This window comes from Arvicanthis niloticus, chromosome 10 (genome assembly GCF_011762505.2).
Source record: "Arvicanthis niloticus isolate mArvNil1 chromosome 10, mArvNil1.pat.X, whole genome shotgun sequence".
Taxonomy (NCBI): domain Eukaryota; kingdom Metazoa; phylum Chordata; class Mammalia; order Rodentia; family Muridae; genus Arvicanthis; species Arvicanthis niloticus.
The window spans coordinates 38,029,985-38,047,462 of record NC_047667.1 but is presented as its reverse complement, the minus strand read 5'-3'; the positions used below and the strand labels follow the sequence as shown (position 1 = coordinate 38,047,462).

Genomic DNA, 17,478 nt, shown 5'->3' with positions numbered 1-17,478 from the left:
ATCAAGTCTCTATGTGATTAGGCACATCCTCTCCCACTGAGGCCAGACAGGGCAGGCCTCTACTACATATGTGTCAGGGGCCATGGGCCAGCCCATGGATGCTCTTTGGTTGGTAGCTTAGTCTCTGGGAGCTCCCAGGGGTCCAGGTTAGTTGATACTGCTGGTCTTCCTATGGGGTTGCCATCCCCTTCAGCTCCTTCAATCCTTCCTGTAACTCTTCCATAGGGGTCTCTGACCTCAGTTCAGTGTTTGGCTGTGAGTATCTGCATCTGTCTTAGTCAGCTGCTGGTGGAGCCTCTCAGAGGACAGACGTGCTAGGCTCCAGTCTCCAAGCATAACATGGTATCAGTGACAGTGTCAGGGTTTTGTTTTTGTTGTTTTTGTTTTGTTTTGCTTTACTTTTTTGGTATGATTTTTGAACTTTAAATGAGGCTTTGGTTTGTGTTGCTTTGTTTATCGTAGCTAATTTGCTTGGGTACTCTAATAGGTTCTAGCTCATGAGCTACTGAAACTGTGCTGTTGACTTTACTGTTGTTCTGAGATCTGGAACCAGAAGGAAAGTGGTACAGACAGTTTGGACTTAGAGATCTAAGTAATTACCTGTATATGACCACAGATGTCCCGCCATTAACATACATGTTAGCAACCATGGCATTTACTATCGTGATTCAGATGCTAAACTTGCATTTGCTTTTAAATCTTTTTTTAGTTCCACCTAGTATTAAAGGAGGCAATGTTACCACAGAAATATCAGCGTTGCTCAACAGCATAGTTAAACTGGAATGTGAGACACGGGGCCTTCCAGCGCCTGCCATTACTTGGTATAAGGATGGCCAAGTAGTCACATCCAGCTCACAAGCACTTTATATTGACAAAGGACAATTTCTCCACATTCCGAGAGCACAGGTCTCTGACTCAGCAACATATACATGTCAAGCATCCAACGTTGCTGGAACGGCCGAAAAATCATTCCACGTTGACATCTATGGTAAGGATATATAGATATCTTCACTGAGTGGTTTCTAATATCATGACATCTACCTGCTTTTCTATTGAAGCCTTAGTGGGAGATTTTTTCACTATATAGAGATAAGAGTTGGAAGATTCTGTTGCAATACAGAAAAACATTTACAAAAGCTAAGGCTAGCGAAACATAGTTTGTTCCTTTAACTATGAACCCTTCCATTTGAAATCTGGAGCATCTTAACCATTTGGTTTTCAGCAATAGGGTAAAGTGGTTGTTAAGATTAAGATTCCTCTCTGCGCTTTGTCTTTTGTTAGCACAATTATCCATAGCGTTCCAGAATAAATAGAATAGTTGTAGATTGGCTGAACCAAGAAATTCTTCCCTCACCAGCGTAGAGGGAATCAGGCATGTAGGAGGTTCCTGTGGTCAAAGTGTACGAGAACAAATTTCCTTTTTATTTACTTAAGATGTTTTTTTATGACTGGGAGAACTACCTGAAATATTACTTACTATTTTTCCCTCTCAGTTCCTCCAGTAATTGAAGGTGACTTGACCACTCCTTCAAATAAACAAGTCGTTATTGGTCAGTCATTGATCCTGGAGTGTAAAGCTGCTGGCAACCCTCCTCCCGTTCTCACTTGGTTAAAAGATGGTGTGCCTGTGAAAGTCAGCAACAACATCCGCATAGAAGCCGGTGGGAAGAAACTCGAAATCTTGAGTGCCCTAGAAGCTGATCGAGGACAATACATATGTGTGGCTACCAGTGTGGCAGGAGAACGAGAAATCAAGTATGAAGTTGATGTCTTGGGTAAGTAAGGATGCCAGGGCCTGGATGTCAGATTCGCAGTGCCGGATTATTAAACACATGTTGGGTCGTGTTCTAATAATGCAGTCTAAGTTCAGGTGTAGTGGACTTTTCAAGTCTGTTCAAGTGGTAGCATTCTCAGTAGAGTCCCCCGATTGGAAATCCATGCATCTCGACACTGATTTTGATGACTGTGCTTTGCTCTTACCAGGGTACTCTCTAACTCTATCCACCACAGGCTGCAATGAGTGACAAAGGTGTTCTTTGTCATTACCACTGTGTCCAGCTGCAAAAAAGAGTCTCTGGGCCTGGGAAAATCATCTTGTAATCTTGTGACTATAACTGCAGCCAGGAGATTCTTAGATGAATGTTACTATGAAAATAACCAATATAAAACATGAATAAACTTTACATTAGCATAACATCTATGGCACCGTAGTGTGTGACAGAGAATACTCCCCAGTGACAGAAGTTCATTCGTCTTGGCAAGTGCTTGTGGTAAAAGACAAAAATCTTCAAACCCCTTGAGTACTAAGCTCTTGTGAACGTTAACAACTTTCTAAGTAACTACTTCGAATTGTTTGATGTCGGGGTGTATTCGTCCCTGTAGACATTTCTTTGCCTGCTACAGTCTGTCTTTTTGTTTTGTTCTGTCTTTCTTTCTAGTGCCACCTGCTGTGGAAGGAGGAGATGAAACATCTTACTTCATTGTACTGGCAAATAATTTACTGGAGCTAGACTGTCAGGTCTCAGGCTCTCCGCCACCAACTATCATGTAAGCATTTTGGTATGTCTTCTAAATACCTCTCTCACTTTTTAATATAAATGTTTGGAGAGATTTTGACATTGAGAAGTATCAGTTCAACATCATTATCCTCTTTGAAGAGATATAGTCTATGTATAAGGCAGCTGGTACTTGATATTCAAAAAGCACATATTGTCACAGTGTCAATTATTTGGAAAAATTCTATATATTATCTCAGAAATTCTATTTTTAGTCAGAAGATATAGAATATTAAGCACTGCGAACAGTGGACCTCCCTGAGGCATAGACACGTGTAACAGACTACTAAATAAAAAGAATAAAAGAAACATTGGCTCTGTGGACAAGCTCAGCATGCTTACACACTTGCCCTGATTCCTGGTCTCTTTTTTACACTCTCAAAGCATTGGTGAATATTCAATTTACACTTCCAAAGTGGTATGAAGCATGCAAACGGGCATTTGGATGACTATGGTTCATAGATTATAAAGTGATAACCCCCAAAACTATAAAACTCTATGATTTCAGTATTTGATTTACAAACATTGCATGCTCAACTGCATCTCATTGGTTAATATTTAAATCTTACAGTGGATAGTATCATTTGTTTCCTTCTGCAAACTAGGCTGACTAGAAGGATAATGAGCTCATTATAGACTTCTTAAGGTCCAATTCTATGCCAGTCTCTCTGAGAGACCATTTCCTTTCGATTTATTTTCTCCATATTATTTTATAGGAATCAATTAAGAGATTAGGTGAATGAATAGTAGATAGTAAATATAGCATACACATGACCTCTAGAAAAATGCTGATAGGCAATATGTATCTAAATTTTTTTTTTACCCTTTTCCATAGGTGGCTAAAAGGTGGTCAGTTAATTGACGAGAGAGATGGATTCAAAATCTTACTAAATGGACGCAAACTGGTTATTGCCCAGGCTCAAGTGTCAGACACAGGCCTTTACCAGTGTGTGGCAACAAACATTGCAGGAGACCACAGGAAGGAGTTTGAAGTGACAGTCCATGGTATGGTGAAGAAGAGATGGGTGCAGTGCATTTGAAATAACCCTGGGCTCTATTCATCATCTAATTCAAATAGGAGTAGAGTCATCTAGAGAAGTCAAGTTTTGTAAAGCAACGCGAAAAGGGCAGCTGTAGTTAAATATGGCAGATTCTTTTCCTGATGCAGAGATTCAACCAAAGTATCACCTGAATTTGGTTAGATAAAAGTTCAGTGTATTGTATGTGGTGTCAAAGGGTGGAGAGGGAGATAGAATATGAGAGAAGAGGAAGGCACCAACTTCCCAGTAAATGGGGTTATGTCAAGCTTTAACAATTTGACCCAAGCAGAAATGATTATAAACAATGTTTTCCAGAAGCAAGGCTTAGGGTACAATTGCAGGATCCAGGAACGTAAGTACATTCACAGAACTGGCCTGTTTAAGGTTATGGCCATGAATCTAATGACAAGAACAAACCTCTGCCAGGGCATTATGTGTCCCACTTGCCAGCAGAACTTGAGAAGGAAGGGACTGGAACCAGAAACTGAAGAGCCATTTGGAGTGCACAGGAGAGGAATTTGTGAATGTCAACTACATTCTTCCTTCTGTCTCTGTAGATTCTCTTTTAAGTTTTGTTTTTCTGTGTCCCACCATTAAACACAAACAAATCTAGTCCACAGACTCAATTCCAGATTCTTGAGAGAGAACTAACCAGCAAGCCCAGCTTCAATCACCTTTATGACCCAGGTTCAGTCAGTCTTACTAGAGACAAAGTCAAATGTATAAATACTGCTTAAGCGTGAAGCTAGTTTACTGAGGTCACTTCAGAGAAAAATGGATGTTAATTATCAATTGGGAAAATAAGGCAATAGGTGTGAGCCAAACATACATGTTAGGTCTCAGCAACCATGTGAACATTTTGGTTATTTGAATAAGTAAAACTCAGAGCTAAGAATGAGTGTTATCTAAAATGGCTAAAAATTATAATTTAAATGTAAAATGAAGTTGTCTCATTCTTTGTGAAATAAATTATTTACAAAATTTAAAGTTTCAGGTCCCTTAACGTATGTTAAATGTTTTTGCTAATCCTGTGAGAATTTGATATAAGCATATGATGTAACTTGACCACACCCACTCATTTCTTTCTCTGCCTCCTTCTGGATCCATCTAACACATACATCCTAATTTTATGCCTAGAGTTTTCTTTATCTAACCTGAGTTCTTTTGTGCTGCCTGTATAATAATAATGAGGGATGCCTCATTCTCTCCCACCCTTCTTTTCATCTAGTTCCTCCCACAATCAAGTCCTCAGACCTTCCTGAGAAGTCTGTGGTGAGATACAAGCCAATCACCTTGCAGTGCATAGCCAATGGCATTCCACATCCATCCATTACGTGGCTGAAGGATGACCAGCCTGTGAACACTGCCCAAGGAAACCTCAAAGTGAGTGGAAGATACTGAGCCAGATTCAGACAGCTTTATAGGTCTTGCTAATTCTATCATCTCATTCTTTCTTAATTATAGATTTTCCTAGAGGGTGCAGTTGGCAGAAATTTGGTTAAAATCTGGTTTCCTTCATCTCTTAATGGAATTAACTAACCTGCCTGATAGAGATCTTAGCATACGAGTTGGTGTGATTATTTTGATTTATGCCTTCCAAAAATTGATATCAAAGGAATAAAACTTATTTCTCTTTAATATGTTGACTGTGCCCTCTTGGCATTTAGTTATGTCTTAGTGAATATTTAAAGAATTAGAAACTAGGTAAGCAGTTGAGTAGATGACAAATTTCTATCTATATTACCTAACTGATACGCTTGAACATCAGAAACAGCTGGACCAAGTGGTATAGGTGAGTATAGTCAGCTATTCAGGAGCCTGAAGCAGGAGGATTGATGTTCTAGCCTAACCTTGGCTACAGAGGAAGTTTGAGCTTGCCCTAAGCAAGCTAGTGAATTCCTGTCTTGAGTTCTTTCTCTAATAGAAATGATACGCATATCTATTTGCTTATTAATTCTGTTCCATATCTGGTAGGATTAAACTTAGACCTCTGTAAGAAAGAAAAACTCAGTACACAGACTTCAGATACAGTCTGGGTAAGTGACTGCTTATCTGAGAGAGAGAGAGAGAGAGAGAGAGAGAGAGAGAGAGAGAGAGAGAGAGAGAGAGAGAGAGAGAGATTCATGATGTCACACAAAAGAACTGAAAATTTAATGACTGTATTAAAGAGGTAATAGAGAAAGGTCTAGACAATCTGAGGAAAGCCTTTGAGCAGAATTCTGAGGATCAAGTGGGAAAGAAAAACACCACTGATAGTAATGTGGGTCTAGACAAACATTAAGGAGAGTGTGCTCCCTCTTCGGGATCTGAATGCAAACAGTGTTTTGAGGAGGAGAGGAAAGGAAGTGGGGTGTTGGCATACAGCAGTGGGGCATGTAAGAACCACTTATGCAATACTGATTGCCTTATCTTTACAAAGGCAATTGGAGAATTAAAGAGTTTGAACTAAGGAGCAACATGAGCAGGTGAACATTTTAAGTATAGTCACACACTACTTAACAAGGAGGATTTATAAAAAGACATACTCAGTAATTTCATCACTTAATAAACATAGTATACCTCCACAACCCTAGATGGCGTAGCCTAGAGTACACTTGGACTTGAAAGTACACGTCATCATTTATATGGACAATCATTGGTGAAATCACTGCTATACATAGTACATGACTGAAGTTAACTTGCATCCTTCCTGAAAAATTAAGTTGGTAAGCTAAGATTTGATATGCAAAACCACTTAGAACCAATTTTAATTTCTCTAGGAGACAGAGGTAGAAACTTGGTACGGTATACTAGTTACAGAGAAGAGGATAATTTGATACAATAGTTGAGTCATTGAAGATTGATGAAGGATAGTTTATGAAAGACCAGAGATGCAGGAGGTGTGTAAGAAAAACTAAGACTCTAAACTACATAATTGCAGGGATGGCACTGACCACCAGTGAGATAGGACACTCTGGGAGAGCGTAAAGGAAAGTATTGTGATTTTAATTTCAGGCTTCTGGAGTTCCCATCAGTTTGAGATACATTAGCAGACATGGTGGACATATCAGTGGGTCATTGTCAGTGGCTGTGGAGAGCAGCAGAATGGTATGGCTGGAAGTATTGGCACACTGTTTATATTTCAAACTTTGGGCACAAATAAGTTAACCCAAAGCATAAAGAGCTACAAGGAAAGACGAGAGAAGATCAAGCCAATGGAGGTGTCAAGAAGTTGTGACATTAAAATCCAGGTGCACAATTGTAGGGGTGAAAACATATGTATAAATGCACTGCTTAGCGTGATTGTACAGCTTGACTGGAAAATAGGTTAGCTGGGAATTCACTTGGGACCATGGAGAGATCATTTGGGGTTGGAATGTGGTGAGCCTGGAGGGCTAAGCTGAGTTCAGATTTCCTCCTGGGCAAAGTGGGGAGCCATGAATGAGGTTTGAAAGCAGACTAGGGAAGGGATCAAATTTCCATCTTAAATAAATTATTCTGGCAATGGAGTGCAAGATAGATTAACAACTGGGGAGGTTGGAGACACTGGAAGATCAGTTAAGAAGCCATCATAATCCCACAGTGGTGGTGAACGTGGAAAACAGGAGATCTGAGACACATGGTTATGGTATAATTAATAGAAGTCAACGTGGGCGCCAAAACCCAGATGTCTGGAAAAATTGTGGGCGCCATTAAGCAAGACTGGGAAAATCCAATGACAAGTCAGTTTTAGGAATATGAGGGAATAATTTACGAACTTAGTTCTGGACAGTTTGCATGTTAACCTGTCCTAAGACTATGGGTGTAGAGCTCAGGAGACCAGCAGAGGCTGAGGCTGTAAATTCAGATGCATCCTTTGGTATCTTTTTTTTTTTTTAACCAAAGTCATGGGATTAGATGAAAACTCTAGAGAGTTACCATTCATGCTTGTACAGCAGAAAGAGGAAGCAGTTTCTGTAAAGTAATGTCTAGGAGAGCCTGAGAGTAAGAATGGAAGAATACTCTATCTTTAATGCCCAGTGAGTACAGACCATCAAAAACTTGAGACACCCAATGCTATGGATGGTAAGAGAGACTATATTTAACTGCAGAGACTACTGGGTAATGTGATTAGATGTTATTGGTGACTACGGAATAATCAGTTTTAAAATAACGGCCTGTGATTCACCAGCTTGAAAGTGGCATAGGCCTGGTTGCAATGGAGTTAAGAGAGGAATATGGAGAAAGAATTTATCGGCATTCCTATTATTCATATTTTATAACTTTTACAGTTTTTCTGGCCCCTGAAACAATTTCATCAAAAAGGGTTGTTGCCTTAAAGCCATTTATGAAGTGTTACATAAATGTGGTCATGTTTTTTTTCAGAGAGTTTAAATTTTCATCACATGCTTTATAGTCCAATCTCTTATTCAAAAGGGTTTTACGATTATACCAGCAGGCCAACCTTAAGTTATTTTATTTTGTGTCTTCAAATGAATAATAATAAGTTTTTAAAGGCAAATTAGTCTATGTTCCTATTCATAATGAGGTGCTCTGGTTCTCAGATATTGCATTAACTTAAGATATAACACTACAATTAAACATTACATGTTTAAATGAACTTTTCTAACTCAGTAGATGTTTTTAGATCTAAACACAAAACACTGCCATACTTTCTGTTCCCAATTAGATCCAGTCTTCTGGTAGAGTTCTACAAATTGCCAAGGCACTTTTGGAAGACGCTGGTAGATATACATGTGTGGCTACCAATGCAGCCGGAGAAGCACACCAGCACACTCAACTGCATGTACATGGTAAGAGTATTTTTATGGCTCTCTCTTGTATGTGAGTATGCCTGTGTGTGAGTGCGTGCAGGTTGGGGATGTGCACACATGTGAGCAAACACACATATGTAAGTCACCGATCAACTGTCAGTGTCATTTCTCCTATGCCATCCACCTTGTGGGTTTATTATTATTATTATTATTATTATTATTATTATTATTATTGTTGTTGTTGTTGTTGTTAAAGTATTTTAAGTTTTTGAGAATGTAATACATGTATCTTATATTCATATTATGTACCCCTTCTTTTCCTAATTCTAACTTTTCCCATGTCCTACACTCCCTCATGACCTCCTCTGTAATTATTGATCAGCACAGGCATATACTGAGCCTGTATAATGCGGCTTGTATGTGTCTACTTTTGTCATTTTCCTAAACTGCCTTGTTTTATGAGACAGAGTCTCTCACTAGGCCTGGTACTTGCTGATTAGGCTAGGCCAGCTAGCCAGCCAGCCCTGGAGATCTGCTTGTCTCTACCTCTCAAGCTAGGAGGATTATAAGTAGCATTCCCACCTTTCTGTGTCTCTTTACTGGGTGGTTCAGAAGCACAGGAGAAAGGGGAACATAAAGTTTCTATAAATTCCAAGCGTGGAAAGAAAATATTTAATTTCATCTATATGGGGGAAAAAACTACATAATTCATTGTAATTATAGTTGCTCATAAATGTTTTCAGTTTTCAGGTTGTTAAATAAGATGCTCAAGTTTTTATGTGTGTGTGTATATGTATACATGGTGCACATGTGTAGAAGCATGTGGTATGTGTATGTGTGTGCGTGTGTGTGTGCGTGTGTGTGTATGCATGTGTGTGTGTGCGTGCATGTGTGTGCGTGCGTGTGTGTGTGCGTGTGCATGTGTGTGTGCGCGTGTGTGTGCGTGCATGCACAGGCACATGAAGCTGTTCTTCTACATATGTGGAAGCAAAAAGTTGATGTCAGGTGTCATTCTCAATTGCTTGCCACCTCATTTGTCGAGTTAGAGGCTTGTACTGAGCATTTAAGCTAGTCTGGCTAAGTCTCCTGTGTCTGTCCTCCTGCTCTGGGGTATCCATAGACTACCACACATATCCAGATTTTTACATGGGTTCTGCAGAGCCAAACTCCAGATTCGGTTCCTCATCTTACATGGCAAGTTCTTTACCCTCGGAGATATCTTTTCATTCTCCAATGTTTAAAAATGATTCACATCACTTCAAACAATAATCCTCTACAGAAGATTTTGTTGAAAAAGGTGAAGTGTCAGGGTTGAGCCTCAACTTTGCCTACGATTTTTTTTGCAAGGTTTTTATTTTGTGAATTAGAGCTGCTCTTGACTCAGGATCTTCTCCTATGTGCCTTCATAAAGTGTGTGGGTGTCAGTGGAGCAGATCACCAACATCATGGCTTCACTGTAAACTTGGAAGGCAGAAGACTTTGAATAAAAGGCTTTGGTTCTCCACAGGTTTATCAGGACAAGGTCTGGACTTTTGCAGAACTGCTTTGACATCTCCATGTACACATTGTTCATTATGTTTTAATCACATGGTTTGTCCGGCTTTTTATTTCTTTAGATGTTAATTTATCCACAGATTTCTTCCATATTTACTGGGGGATCCAAGCTGAAATAACATCCCAGGACCTAACTTAATTCAAGTTACATAATAGGTAGTTGAAGTTTTTGTCATATAATAGAATAAGCTGAATAATTTTTAAAATGCCAGTGGTCCATTGAATTCTTCTAACTTGCTTCTTTACATATATTCTTTTGTTTGAGTGAGCCAGCCAGCAAATATATTTTGTTCCCTAAATGTTTTCCACACACCAATTTCTTCTGTCCATGGTTCATCAAATAGGAACACCCACTATGAACACATTTGCACATATAAACATGCTCCTTAAGAATAATTAATTTGAAAGATAATATCAAAAAGTAACCCATTTCTAATTGGCTCCTTATCCTTGAGAGACTGAGAACACACAGACACTGCTAGCCTTTAATTTAATTTAATTTAACTTAATTAGCCTTTAATTTGTGAAGTTTTGCATGAGTCTATCTCTGACATCCCAGTGTTCCTTGACAGCTGTCTCCAACAACTCCTCAAGTTTGTGCTTGCATTTAAAGGTTGCCAAATTGTGTATGGCCCGTAGTTTCTCCTTCTATGAACTGCCTTCCATCTTCTGTGTATAGTAGAATGGCAGTATATAGACAAATACTGAGTCAATAAAGAGTGCTATAGAGCTTTGTCAGTTAATTCCAGAAAAACTGAAAACTTGAGTCCCTGAATCCTTCATCAAATAGGAACAAAGAACAATGGTGCATATATATACATATATACATATATATATATATATGTGTATATATGTATGTATATGCCTTTAATTTGTGAAGTTTTGCATGAGTCTATATATGTGTATATATATATACACACACACATATATGTATGTATGCATATATGTATATATGTATATATATATGAACATGTCATAATGAAACCTATTATTATATATGTTGGTAAAAATATTTATTTAGCATATAATAAAAATCAACAAAGGAAAAGGAAATAAGTACCTAAGGAAAATACAAGTCTGTAGATGTACAGTCTGAACATGGTAGCAAAGCGTCAGAAGACACGACTTGGGTGCACATCTTTATGATCAAAGAGCAAGGAAGCAAGTGGGACCCATCTGAGTTCATGTGCAAAGAAAGAGAAACAGGGCTTAGTCGCTAAGAAAGGCTCAGTGGAGATTGCCAAATGAGATGGAGAACATGGCGCTATCTCCTTCACACAAATCACAACAGAGAGGTAAGCTTGGACAAGAGCTTCAAACATTCCATCTGCTATGATATCCGTTTGTCTGGATAATAGCTCATCTCCCCGAGCAGAGAATAATGATGAAGTGGGTTTGTAATGATGAACCTGGAGGAAGTGGTTGTCTACATGCTTGTGCCTGGAATCTGGACAAAAGCTGTGTCTCCTCTTGGCGCTGAGGAAGGACAGCAACGTCCCCATTGGAAGCCTGAGGCTCCAAACTTGAATCTGTCTTCTACTATGCATATATTAATACTCATGATGATAATTGAGATGTGAAAATATAAGAGTTTTCTAGAAATTGATTAATTAAAGACTTCGAATAGACCTCAGAGGCGGAGAGGACAATCTAGTGAAACATGAAGAACTATGTAAATTAGGTTTTGGAAGAAATTGCTTAAAGATGCACATATTGAAACAATTGCATATTATTTGGACTTGGTCTCTCCAATTACTGTAGATACAAATTTGACTTCATAAAGAGCTCATAGAAGCTAATGTACTTGGAATAAGAGAGAAATGATACCTTTTCTTTTCTTATTGTGTGAATGCTACCAAATACTATGTCCAATTCATGATCGTCAACTGAAAGAAAAATTGAGAAAATATATAGAAAAGCAATTACGTAGTTTCATTCCATTATTAACTCACATAACAAACTCAGCAGTCACATTAAGTTAAAGTTTGTTTCACCAGTCTTTACAGATGAGCACTGTACTCTGAAACTAGGCGCTTATTACAGTTGTCACACAAAATGTTCAATCTACAATATTTGGTATTGCAATTTCTCAATATTTTCATTTCTCATAAAAATATCTTAGATGATTGTATTCCTCTCCATCATTGTGAAAAAAAATTAACAAGAGTTGAAATAAGTGCAGGAAGAAGGCATGGTCTCTTGGACTAGATCACCAAGCCGTGACCATGAGACAAGGAACATTCTCAGGGAATTTTCCAGGGATGGAGTCTGTCTGTTATAAACAGCAGGAGTGCTCAGTAGGTGGTCTTTTTTTTTTTTTATCATCAAAAGTTTCATAATTCTGGAAGTTTTTGTTCTCTAGACCAAACTATGAAGTTATATCTAAACCCCAAATATTTGCCAAGTGAGACAGATGTTTCTGCAAACAAGTAATTATTTGAAGTCTAATAATGCAAGCATTCATTTCATCTGCACGTAATTATTTCCTATGGAAAAAAAATCAGCCAAGGTGATAAACCCAGAAGAAATAGAACGTTGTAGTGTAAAAGGACAGGCTTCCAATGTGGGTCTTATACGGTTACCTAATGTCTATGAGACACTAAGCTTAGATGTGAATCTTCTTAAAGCTAAGAGTCCCCATCTGTAAGGTTAGAGGGAGAATGATAATTCTGTGTAGTCGTGAGGGTCGTTTGAGGTTTCAATGAAGCACGACACATGAAAGTCTTATTTCCAGTGCCTGTCTTCCAGTCAGCATCTGTAAATGGTAGCAGGAGGACCGTTTTTGGCAAAACACATGTTTGGCTCCTGGCCCTTCTCCCTGTACTTCTTTAACAACCATGCTAAAGGGCTGCTGCCTTTCCCCTTGGCTGGGAACCCTTTTGTGTCTGTATTAGTTGTCTCATAAAAACATTAGGAGGACTCCTTATTTTTATTTTATATTTTAAAAGTATTCGCTTGGCTAACATCTGCTAACACCCACTCAAACAAGGTTTCTCTATCATTTCTGTGTTTTGTTTAATAGCTTGCCTGTGGCCTCGTGGAGACTTGGGAATGTTCTAGGGAACTGTTCTGTTTCTTTCCTCATGGCCAAGTTGAGGTCAGGATTCTGCTGAACTATGTTTTTAGTGTGGATTAATTTATTTCCGCTGTTTTCAGATATCGGCGAATAGGGGGCATTAAGTCATAGAAGTCACTTTTACATCAGTTTTAATTAATTCAGACTTAACCAGGATTTGACATAGACAGTTTATGCCCCAAATGTCTGAAAGACTAGACAGAGTCCAGCTCATGGTGTTTCAAGAAGGCACTGTGGGTTTTGGCATGGTGTGTACATGCTGTTTCAAGGAGAAGAAAAAAAAATGAAATAAGAACAGAGAAGCTAGTAGCATTCACACTCACAGAACAGTGACCTCCTAAATCAAGACAATAGCATGTAAATGCTATAGAAGGAATACGTATTTATATTGCATTTACTTTTATCTCCAATATTGGGTAGAGACATTGGGTTTTCCTTGTAGATATTGTATGACTTTATGATGTTATTCTCTTTGACTTAAAATAAAGGATCATCAAAAGCTTCTGAAGACAGGCTGGTATTTTCTGGGGTGTATAATCAGGCCAGATCAAGTGTGTTCAGGATGGTATGGCTCTAGACAAAAGGCAAATAATCTGCTCAAAACTTGGGGTATTTCTGATCCATTTGGTTCTTGTCAGCCTGGGATGTTAACCATAACCAAAGAGCATCCCTGGATAGGGGCCTTTGGCCTTCAGCTTTCTGAATGAAGTGTGCATGTGCATGTATATGTATGGCATATGCATGTATGTACATATATGTACAGGTGGAGTCACCTGTATGCATATGAGTAGCCAGCGGACAACTTCAGATATCTTCCTCATTTGTTTGTTACCTTATTTTTGTGTGTTATTCAAAGGAAGATAGAGATGTCTCCAATTTTTAATGATAATTTTTCCTTTTCTCAACGCATGTTGGGATGCTGGTTTTACATGTATATATTTATAATTGGCATGTTCTTTTTGAAGCAAGGTTAGAATTTATTGTGAAAATATTTTAATAGCGCCATAACCCTGGGTAAAAAAAAAGAGAGAGACAGCTTAGAGAAATGGCTGTTTTTTTTTTTTTTTTCATTTAAATGGTGTGACTTTCCTGGGAGTAACTAATGGTATATATTCTTAAGACATATATTTTAGTTTTGTTTGTAGCATATGCACTGAGGGTTATAACTCGCATCTATCTGAATAATATTTTCAAGCACAATAATGTTTTCAATTAATAGCTGCTTAGTTTAGTTGTATATGATTTTTGTTTCCAGGCAGCTCTGTTTTTCTTCCCCTTCCTTTTCATCATCAGCCAGCCAACCTAATTTACTATTATGGTTCCATGGTATTTTCTTTCATATGAATAAAAAAAAGAAAACCCTCCAAATTTATAGTTTTTACTATCTTTTATTCTTATCTGTCTTGACACCTTTACCAGTGTCCCTAATCTATTCTTGCATATTCATTACCACACAGAAATTTTTGCTTTAGCATTTCTTGTGGGACCTGGGCTAGCACTGAACTTTTTGAGACTTTGTTGTTTCGCTTACCTGGGGAAATCCTAAATGCCAAAGGGCAGCATTGTTGGCTGGTGAATTCTTTGCTGCTAGTCACTTTCTCTCAGTCCTATACTTTGTTAGTCTACTGCCTTTACACCTCCAAGTGTTTTGATGAGAAATCAGCTGCTGGACTTACCTTGTTCATGATAAGTTATGTTTTTCCCATACTGGTTTTAAGATTTTTTTTTTTTTTTTTTGGTTCACATTTGGTTTAAAACAGTTTGGTTATATTATACACTTCTTTGATGTTTTTCAAGTAGGAGTTTGTCAAGCTTATCAACTATAAAAACTAGTGTTGTTTATTGGATATGAAAACAATTGTTTTTCTTCAGACCTGGGGAAGACTTAGCCACTCTTTCTCTACGTTATTCTTCTGAAATGTTTCTCTCTCCTGTTCTCAAGAATTCCCGCCATGTTGGATAATGTCCTACACACCTCCAAAGACAGATTCATCTTTCTTCATCTTTCATATTTCTTCTTCTGAACCTGGGTGATCTCGCTGTCTTCAAATCCACTATTTCTTCTTCCAACATGCTTCTCAAAGATGCTTTTGAGCCCTTGCTGAAATTTGGGATTCCAGAGTTTCTACTTGGCTTTTTAAATCAACCCTGCCCCTTCATTACCCTCTATATTATATAAAGTTTTATTTTTTTCCTTTCATTTATGTCTCCAAGCAAAGTTTCCATGATTCTGAACAGACAGAATAGCTAATGTAAAATGTGGTCTTCTAAATCCAGTACCCGGACTTCCTAGAAAAGAGACTGTTCTGCTTCTTACTCTGAGGATGCCCATGCTCTGTTTTCCTTGTACATCTTAGTTTTTGTTGAAAAGCCATTTAAAATAATGCAGTGTGACAGTTCTGAAAATTCTATCTTTGTGCCTCTGTGGTTTTTACAGTTGTCACTGCCCAGACTTTTCTGGTTGCTTCTTGTTTATGTTCCTGACACTCAACCAAATGTCCATACTCTGCTTCTGACAACTGTTACTATGGGAGTTCACATATTAAAGGGGAATTAAGTTGGAAGACAAAATTAGAGTTATTAATCAGCTGTATTTAAAGTGGGGATGTACCCCTGATTACTTGGAAGGGGCTAATGGAATCATAAGGATCATTAAAGGCAGAAGAATTGTGTATAATTTCAGACTGATAGGACTAGTTTCAATGGGATGAAGATGGCTGCAAACCACAGAATTCGAATGCCGTCTAGATTTTGGAATAGCTAAAGAAACAGCTAGCTTCTCCTCTCATATTTCCCCAGAGAGGAATTCAGCTGTGTTGGCACCTCCGTTTGCGCCCAAGGAGGCTATGTTGAACTTTTGACTTGCAATTCTGCCTTGCTCTAAGCTAGCAAGCTTACCATGATTTACTGTAGAAGCAACAGAAAGTAATTTAGTGACCTCTGTGAACAAATCAAATAAACTCTGTTTATACAAAATTAAAATACCCTTGAGAGAAGTTTGCACTAAGCATATTCCAAGCCTAGTTAAATAACAGCAAATCCTGCAAATGATTCCTAGGACAAATGATAGCAGCTGTCTTGCAATGATAGAGTTTAATTTTTATTTCATTTTATTTATAATGTGTTTGGGTGTTTTGCCTACATGTATGTCTGTGTACCACATGCATGCCTAGAGTCTGCAGAGGAAGAAAAGTGTGTAAGATTCTCTGGAACTGGAGTTATAGCTGGTTGTGAGACCCCATTGTGGATGCTGCCTGGGTCCTTTGGAAGAGCAGTCAGTGTTCTTAACTATTGAGTCTTCTCTCTGAGCTCCAAAGTAAAGTATTTTATTAACCCCGAATCTATGCAGTCCACTTTGGTACTCACCCTAATGATTTACTGACAGTGTGGACTATTTGGTTTGGGTTTTGTTTAATTAAATTATTTTATTTATTTATATTCCAACTGTTGTCCCCTTTTCCAGTCCCCCCTCCCAAAGTTCTTCATCCCACCTCCTCCCCTTTGCCTCTGAGAGGGTGCTCTCCCACCCACCCACCCACCCCTACCTCCCACAACATCCCCGTTTCCTGAGGGCATCAAGTCTCTACAGGATTAGCACATCCTCTCCCACTGAAGCCAGACAAGGAAGTCCTCTGCTATATCTGTGCTGGGGGCCATGGACAGGCTCATGTATGTTCTTTGGTTGGTGGCTTAGTCTCAGGGAGCTCTGAGAGGGTCAGGTTAGTTGATACTGTTGTTCTTCCTATGGGGTTGTCATCCCCTTCAGCTCCTTCAGTCCTTCCCTGTTCCATAGGGGTCTATGACCTCAGCCCAATGCTTGGCTATAAGTATCTGCATCTGTCTGAGTCAGTTGCTGGTACAGTCTCTCAGAGATAGCCATGCTAGGCTCCTTTCTGCAAGCACAACATGGTATCAGTAATAGTGTCAGAGTTTGGTGCCTGCTCATGAGATGGATTCCAAGTTGGGCCAGTCACTGGATGGCCTTTCCTTCTGTCTCTGCTCCATTTTTGGATTTTGTTTTTAATTCTTTAGACTTAACTTTTTCTCATTTTATGTGTGTGAGTGCTTTGCCGGCATATATGTGTATGCACCAACTGCGTGTCGATAACCTTGGAACTCAAAAATAGCATTGGAATCCTCTGGACCTGCAGTTAGAGATGGTTATAAATCGCAGTGTAAATGATGGGACTTATACCCTGATCCTCTGTAAGAACAAGTACTCTGAACTGTTGAGCCATCTCTCACGTGGAGACTAATTGTTTTCAAATTTGGATGCACTGGGATGAATGGTGGGAATCCATTAAATTCAAATGCCACAAGTTCACTATCTTTGATGAGGTTGGCCCTGTTTGTTTTTCTTGATTAAACACTTGACTTCTGAGTGGTTACACATCTTTGGTTAATTTTCTAAATTCTGAAATAGCTAAAAAAAAAAAAAAAAATGGTAACATTTCCAGTGTTATTATTTCTCTAATTGTGAAATGGGTTTTTCCGAGATTTTTCTCTGTCATTTTCAATGA

The 17,478-nt window shown here is 38.6% G+C and overlaps 1 protein-coding gene across 1 annotated transcript in view; it reads left to right on the top strand.

Moving 5' to 3' along the window:
* The window catches only part of Hmcn1 (hemicentin 1), a 417,178-nt gene that overhangs the window by 245,875 nt on the left and 153,825 nt on the right, over positions 1–17,478 (top strand). The window contains exons 31-36 of the mRNA XM_034513608.2: positions 710–988; positions 1,494–1,775; positions 2,439–2,547; positions 3,391–3,560; positions 4,824–4,978; positions 8,244–8,367. Of these exons, the coding sequence (XP_034369499.1) occupies positions 710–988; positions 1,494–1,775; positions 2,439–2,547; positions 3,391–3,560; positions 4,824–4,978; positions 8,244–8,367 (1,119 nt within the window). The remainder of the gene's footprint in view (positions 1–709; positions 989–1,493; positions 1,776–2,438; positions 2,548–3,390; positions 3,561–4,823; positions 4,979–8,243; positions 8,368–17,478) is intronic.